Source organism: Sinocyclocheilus rhinocerous, unplaced genomic scaffold (assembly GCF_001515625.1).
Source record: "Sinocyclocheilus rhinocerous isolate Xijiao unplaced genomic scaffold, SAMN03320098_v1.1 scaffold388, whole genome shotgun sequence".
Taxonomy (NCBI): domain Eukaryota; kingdom Metazoa; phylum Chordata; class Actinopteri; order Cypriniformes; family Cyprinidae; genus Sinocyclocheilus; species Sinocyclocheilus rhinocerous.
In genome coordinates, this window is record NW_015650020.1 from 194,425 (window position 1) to 201,916 (window position 7,492).

A 7,492-nucleotide genomic window follows, 5' to 3' on the forward strand; every position below is an offset into this window, starting at 1 on the left:
TATTAATATATATGTATATATATATATTTTTTTTTTTTTTGTATCATGAAAGCTATGATAATTCAAAATGTATTCATATGATCAACCAATCCACAACTATTCACATTTCTCTAATTCAATAGCGACGTGCACATTAAAATGACAAAGACTGCTTTACAGCTAAGGGAGGATGTGAAATGGTATGCACTACATGCTTACGGTCTCTCTAATCTTTAAACCAGCACACATAAGCCAGCCCAAGAATGCCTTGAATCAAAATGAATTAACAATATTGTTCCACTCGTTTCGGGTTCTGCTTGCTGTTCATTAGGAATCTAATAGGAAGCAGGCCCCTCCGTGGAGTTGCTTCTAGCTGACTTATTCTTGACATTGCTTTGGAACAGGGCTATGAAAAAAGCACCACCCATGCTTGCTGATCCAAGACGACAGGCTTCGAGAGGCAAATTCTGAAGCCAATCTAGACTGCGCAAGTCAAAACGAAGTACACAGCACAGTGAGATTTTAAAGCTGTAGGGGGGAAGAGTAGCAGTGCGCTCAGAGACCCCAAATAAAAGCAAAAATCAATTCAGGGAGACCACAAGGACATCGAGCATGTCTGAGTGTACTGCATTTTAAATATTTACTTTTAGTTGGTTTTGTCTTCTAATCAAGCAATTTATCAAGGAGAGATTTTATTTTAAATAGCAAAAAAAATTATTTATGTCATGATAACTAACTAAAATGCAATGCATAATTAATGGTCACAGCGTGAAAAGTTAGTATACTGTAGCTACACTTTATTGCGTCCAAATGAGCAGAAAGGTTTCTGAAAATGATTTTTGGAAACATGGTGGATTTTAATAACCTGGTTAATAAAACTCTATTTTAATTTCTGTTTGATTTGCTGACATTCAAGGCAGATGCCATGCCTTGAGTAAAAATCCTCACTAATTTTCATACTGCATCATTGGTTTCTCAGCCACACAAAAATCAAACACAAATATCTACATCATCCACAGTCAAACAGACTATAACACAAATAAATCGCTTCCTGTCCCAGTGGGCATGTTGTGTATGTTCGTGCATCTGCGCCCGAGCACGAGCACGTATCTGTAGCAGGAGCGTGTCAAGTGATCCACACAGGATATTAAAGCTGTCTATTCTAATCACTTTCTTACACAACTTTGCCCACTCGCCATTAACCACGCTTGCATACACGATCAGCTTTTGGGGGCGGATTAAGACTGAACTCGCTAGCACATTTTTTAATCAGTGGAGGAGTGATCCCTAGAAGACTGTGGTGAGGGATATAAGGACAGACCTTGTGACATCGGGAAAGTGAATTGGGAAGTGGAGGACGCAGCACTTGGGCCGGATGAGCTGGTCCAGATCTTTGGGCCGATGGTCAGGCATGGTCTTCATGAAGGTGGAGATGGAGGAGAGGAAGGACTCCATGTTGAATGAAGAGTTGAACGCCACCACATCCGCAACCAGGCTGGGAAAACATTGTCATTTAAGATGACGAAGGAAGAAAAATACTGACAAACAAAGCCACAAAATGTCAAAGTGTCACAATAATGCTTCTTAATTAATTCTCGAAAATGAGCGTTATTAAAAACAGCATATGTTTTGAAAAGCAAACTTCAATCGCATATAAAAAAGAACTGCTTAGCAGACGTCTACAGTAACTAGTTACTTTTAATATCTAATACATGTTGATTAGAATCCACAGACACAAACACACCATGTTTTTAAATGGCACACTGATTAACCCCAATTGCCAGAATCAATCACTGCATTGCGCTCAATTAGAGAGTGAATTAGAGGAGCCGAGCGCTTTTTTGTGTCACTGTTCTGCCACGTTAATAAAGTTGAGCAAGCAAAGGGCCTTTGAATTATTGACATGATACTCTGACAGACAACAATCACAATGTATTCCAATTAGAGCTCTTAAAACCCTTTCTTTCAAGCATAAAGATTTATTATGACATTAGGCTTTAAAACAGCCAGTTCTTAAGAATTAGAGTGCCATTATACGAGCCCATAATTAACCAATCACATCATGCCAAGTAACGCGCATGATAAACTATTCTGTCTCAGACTACTGTCTCTCTTGTGAATTAAAATCCAGTCTGGTACAGAAATGGTACTTGTTATACACAGACTGTACTGACATTTTAACATACGTTAAGATGATTTCTGAAAATCAAAACCTGGGAAATTTCTAGTTCAATTTAAATTTTTTATGTTAAAATAAAAATTTTGTTTGTGTATTTTGATCATGGTTAATGTAGAAATTATATGAAGTATGACATATCATACACTGATATACTACTGCCATAGTAGTCGTGGCATAATGGTTAGAGAGTCGGACTTGTAACCCGAAGGTTGCGGGTTCGAGTCTCAGATCTGGCAGGAATTGTCGTGGGGTGAGTGAATAACCAGCGCTCTCTTTCCACCCTCAATACCACGACTGAGGTGAGACCCTTGAGCAAGGCACTGAACCCCCAACTGCTGCCCAATATGGCTGCCCACTGCTCTGGGTGTGTGTTCACGGTGTGTGTGTGCACTTGGATGGGTTAAATGCAGAGCACAAATTCAGAGTATGGGTCACCATACTTGGCCACACGTCACTTCACTTTCACTTACAATTTAGTCAACTATGCACACTTATGAACAGTAAAACTACTTAGAGTAATTCACGGCACTTTGTTCTACTTATCGTCGAAAAAAAAAGATACAACTGAAATCCAGCACATTAGATACATCTGGTAACCCTAACATATGTTCTTCTTCCCAGGGTACTTTTGTAAAGTTTGTCAGAATCTGCTGTTACCATGAGAGGATCTGGTTGTAGCCATATTGGAAGTCTCTTTCTTGGCTCTTGCGAACTGGATAAACCAACTGGTTCTCATGGAAGTAGAGGACCTTCTTAAGATGGGTGAGATCAGGCCGCAGGGCTACAAGTTCAGCAAGACTGAGAACGGAGCTGGTAAACAAAACCCTGCAAGACAGAGAAAGGAAAAAACAAACACATAAAAGAAGGAACCATTAGTTTGCTGACTGCAACGGCATTACTTGAATATCAATGCTCCCTAACAGGCCCAAGCACTGATACTCATTGTAATAAAAATTGTTCTGACCACTAGAACCTGCTGCAGCGTGTGCAAAAAAAAAAGAAATATATATTTCTTTTTTTTTTGCACACGCTGCAGCAGGTTCTAGTGGTCAGAACAATTTTTATTACAATGAGTATCAGTGCTTGGGCCTGTTAGGGAGCATTGATATTCAAGTAATGCCGTTGCAGTCAGCAAACTAATGGTTCCTTCTTTTATGTGTTTGTTTTTTCCTTTCTCTGTCTTGCAGGGTTTTGTTTACCAGCTCCGTTCTCAGTCTTGCTGAACTTGTAGCCCTGCGGCCTGATCTCACCCATCTTAAGAAGGTCCTCTACTATATATATATATATATATATACACACACACTATATATAGACTGTTTAACAATTAATTGTTAAATAATCATGTTTGGAATTGAAAAACAAATCTTCCTGCTTGGATAAAGATTTGATGCTAAACAGCTGACCATGTGTGATTTTGGTATGCAGAAAGATTCGAATTGCTTTCCTGACAAACAAAACTGTTCTTAAGATACTTTCTTTCAAAACACAAATTGTGCTGGCCCCAAACTTTTTAGTGGTAACGTATATGCTAAATATAACTAACAATAAAAAAGTTGTCTTTTTTAAATGCAAAATGCATAAAAACTGCAGCTATAGCTGAGGATGCCAGCGACAAAGTAAAAAATGAAATCCTGGATCTGCAAATGAAAAAATACATCATCTGAAACACAAGAGGACACAGAAATCTCTGCACATTCCTTGCAGAGTGAAACATTATTGAGGTTAATGAACACTCTTCTAAAATGTTATATATACAAGTAGAGGACCATTGAAGATTTTACCCTTGTATGTGCTAAGAGCCATGGAACAAGGGCTTTGAAGTTCAGTTCTAGTCTCACTAAATGAACCCAGCCCCCTCTTCTAAGCCCCCACCGCCTGTCAGTCTACAGCTGCCTGTCACATCACTCTTTGATGTGGGGAGCCTGCGGCCTTGCGACCATGACTCTGTCGCTGTCAGAAGTGTCCCTTTTATGCTAATCTACAACCAGCTCCCCCTAACCAATTCTTAATCTTAACTATACGAAAAACCTTTTTTTGCTTTTAGGTCAGTGTGAAGGGGCAGCTTCTACCATCCCCTTCCCCTGTAACTGTGTGGCAGGATTACGTCTCTATTCCTCAACTCCATCAGGACGAGTGCCGAACGGCACCTCCCAAATCCTCGCTCGCACACAACTCTGAAATCAAACCAGATGATAGAAGTTACTATTTTTAGTCTTGCTTTCCTGCTTGAAATTGTCAAGTGGAATGCATCCAATACTAATGAAACAGGAAGGCTTACTTTGGCTCCCTTTGAACTGGAGGTAAGGACAGACACTCCAGTCTGGTGCATCTTTTTAGGTCAGTCGGGTTGATGTGGTTGCTAAAGCAGTTATTCAGACGGTTAACATATTGGTCGTATAAACCTTAATGAGCAATTTCAGGGCCAACCAAAGGCAAAAACTAAATCTGACTCATCTATTTCAATGGAAAGTACTAGTCTCATCTCAATGTAATACACTCGATAGATATAATCTTCATCCAAAGTGTGTAAACAGAAGCCATTGTTGGCTTCCCTTAAAATGTGAAGTAACCGTAACTGTCGCCCACACCTACATTTTCCAGTGCAAACTATTAACCGTAACCAAACCAGACATTTTGGCTCTGTGAGAACCTTTAAGATAAGAGACACAGTGGGTGGGCACGCTGATCTGTGCTGAGTCAGGTTTGTAACTGCATCATCAAAGGTGACAATCTGCAAAAGCAAGCATTGCTCTTGGCGAACTATTGCTTTAGTACCTTTTCATTATTACTGTATGTTTGACAAGCATGAATGAAGTAGGAGATGAACATTTTGCCCATCCCTATTTTCTGAAACTGACCACATTCAAATATTTTTACAATATTTGCCTGTGTCATAAGGGAAAGTTGCAAATGGTGTGACAGTTGATACAGGTTTTGAAGTTGTGTTCAGGTCATTGACACGTGAAGGGTTATGACTGTGCATATTTGATACCTGACTTTAGGAATGAAATGCATGTTTTGACTTTTGCTTAACTTCGAGTGCAGTGAGATGAGATTGCAGCTGAAGGAATGCTCAGGGTTTTCCCCACCCACCTGCGGTTTCTCCGTCCCTTAAAAGGAAGCAAGAAAGTCCCCAATCGGATCCTAGTCTCTAAACGTGTTTGTGTCCTTGTTTATGCAGTTTTAGAAGCTCTATCTGAACCAACACTTCACAGAGTTCCACTAAGTGCTATAAGGAAACAAGTGTATCATCTCTCCATGGAGTGCACTATAGTGTACAGGCACACTTATTCTAATTTTAAAATATCATTGTGAAATGAAAATATTCGGATTCTGCTAATAATAAGGTTTGATTTGTTAGCATTAACTAATGCATTAGGTATCATGACCTAACAATGAGCAATACTTTTACAGTATTTATTAATCTAAATTTAGGTTCACTTCCACATAAACTAATACATTTTCACATTTCAAGTTGCATAAATGAGCATTAGCTGCATTTTGAACAAACATGAATTTATAAACAATAGTATATTTATAAGCTAACATGAATAATTTAGATGAATAAATGCTGGTTAATAAAAAACTGTTCTTCATTGTTAGTTTATGATATCTGATGAGAACTAATAAGACCAAATTGAACCTTATTATAAAGTTTTACTCCGGTTTCCATGCTGAATATAATACAGGCAGCTATGATTACACTACTTTCATCTAGCTCAGCGTTGGTGTTCATTTTGTATCACCTATTTAATCTAGAGGTTATATAGTGACTGATCAAACTGTGTACCCACATATACCAGTAACACCTTGACAAACTTGGCGAACTTCGATTTTGACTTTTAAGAATATCCTAGTACTAGGTGTAAAAATGTCAAACCACATTGTGCAGTTGTTATTATACAAATCTTCTGTGATGTGTTTTGATGACATTTTAAAAAGATGACAATAGCTAGATAAATTTCAGTAAAAAAGTTTAATTATCTAAAAAAGGACAATTATCTAAATCCACAGTAAAACGTACACCAGCGGCACACGTATTAAATTATCATTAATTAGTAAAAATCTTAGGTCAAAATATATGACATTCCTATCCTGATTACATTTCTCAGAGAACCCCTGAAAAAAAAAAAAAAGATGAAATTTGCTCTATAATTTTTTAGTAAGGTTGTACAAGAAATGCAGAAATGTGTTACATTCGGACAGGATTTAAAATTCTGAAAAGTCTTTGGTATATGTGTGCATGTAAGTCTTGCTTCTGCAAGTTTGGTTATACAACAGAGCTGTATAGTGACAATATCCTCAGCCATGCTTTGTAGTAATGAGGAAACCACAGCTGCATGGCTTTTAAGTATGGGACTGGTAGGGTGACAAATGTTTGACGTATGAGGTACAATAGAACAGAGTAAGTCAGTTAGTGCACTGATTATACATAACCTGACAACATTTAAGGTCATGCAAATGTCTAAAATTGTGTTCTTTGATCTGGTGAATGACCAATGAAATGAATACATGTTTATGTCTAAAACTGTGCAAATAATTAGTATATTATTTATAATATTTATCTCATGTATATATACACACTACCAGTCAAAAGTTTTTGAACAGTAAGATATTTAATGTTTTATTTAAAGAATTATCTTCTGCTCACCAAGCCTGTATTTATTTGATCCAAAATACACCAAAAGCAGTAATATTGTGAAATATTTTTACTATTTAAAATAACTGCTTTCTATTTTAATATATTTTAAAATGTAATTTATTCCTGTGATTTCAAAGCTGATTTTTTTAGCATCATTACTCCAGTCTTCAGTGTCACACGATCCTTCGGAAATTATTCTAATATTCTGATTTGCTGCTCAAAAAACATGTATTATTATTATTATTATTCATATTTAAAAAGGTTGAGTAAATTTTTTCAGGATTCTTTAATGAATATAAAGATCCAAAGATCAGCATTTATCTGAAATAAAAAGCTTTTGTAGCATTATACACTATACCATTCAAAAGCTTGGAGTTAGTATAATTTTATTTTTATTTTATTTTTTTAATTTTTTTGAGGGGGGGAGAAATTATAGAAATTAATACGTTTATTTAGCTAGGATGCTTTAAATTGATCAAAAGTTATGAAAATACATTTATAATGTTACAAAATATTTCTATTTCAGATAAATGCTGTTCTTCTGAACTTCCTATTCATCAAATAAATCTAAAAAAAAATAATTATACTCAGCTGTTTTCAACATAATAATAATAATTATTATTATATATATATATATATATATATATACCGTATTGTTATATAGATATAGCAATGTTTTTTTCTTGGAAATA

The 7,492-nt window shown here is 36.4% G+C and overlaps 1 protein-coding gene across 1 annotated transcript in view; it reads right to left on the reverse strand.

Annotated features, from left to right (window-relative positions):
- LOC107711393 (glycosyltransferase-like domain-containing protein 1) overlaps positions 1-7,492 on the reverse strand; it is a 23,535-nt gene that overhangs the window by 3,803 nt on the left and 12,240 nt on the right. The window contains exons 3-4 of the mRNA XM_016516381.1: positions 2,816-2,983; positions 1,301-1,474 (exon numbers count right to left, since the gene is read on the reverse strand). Coding sequence (XP_016371867.1) covers positions 1,301-1,474; positions 2,816-2,983 — 342 coding nt within the window. The remainder of the gene's footprint in view (positions 1-1,300; positions 1,475-2,815; positions 2,984-7,492) is intronic.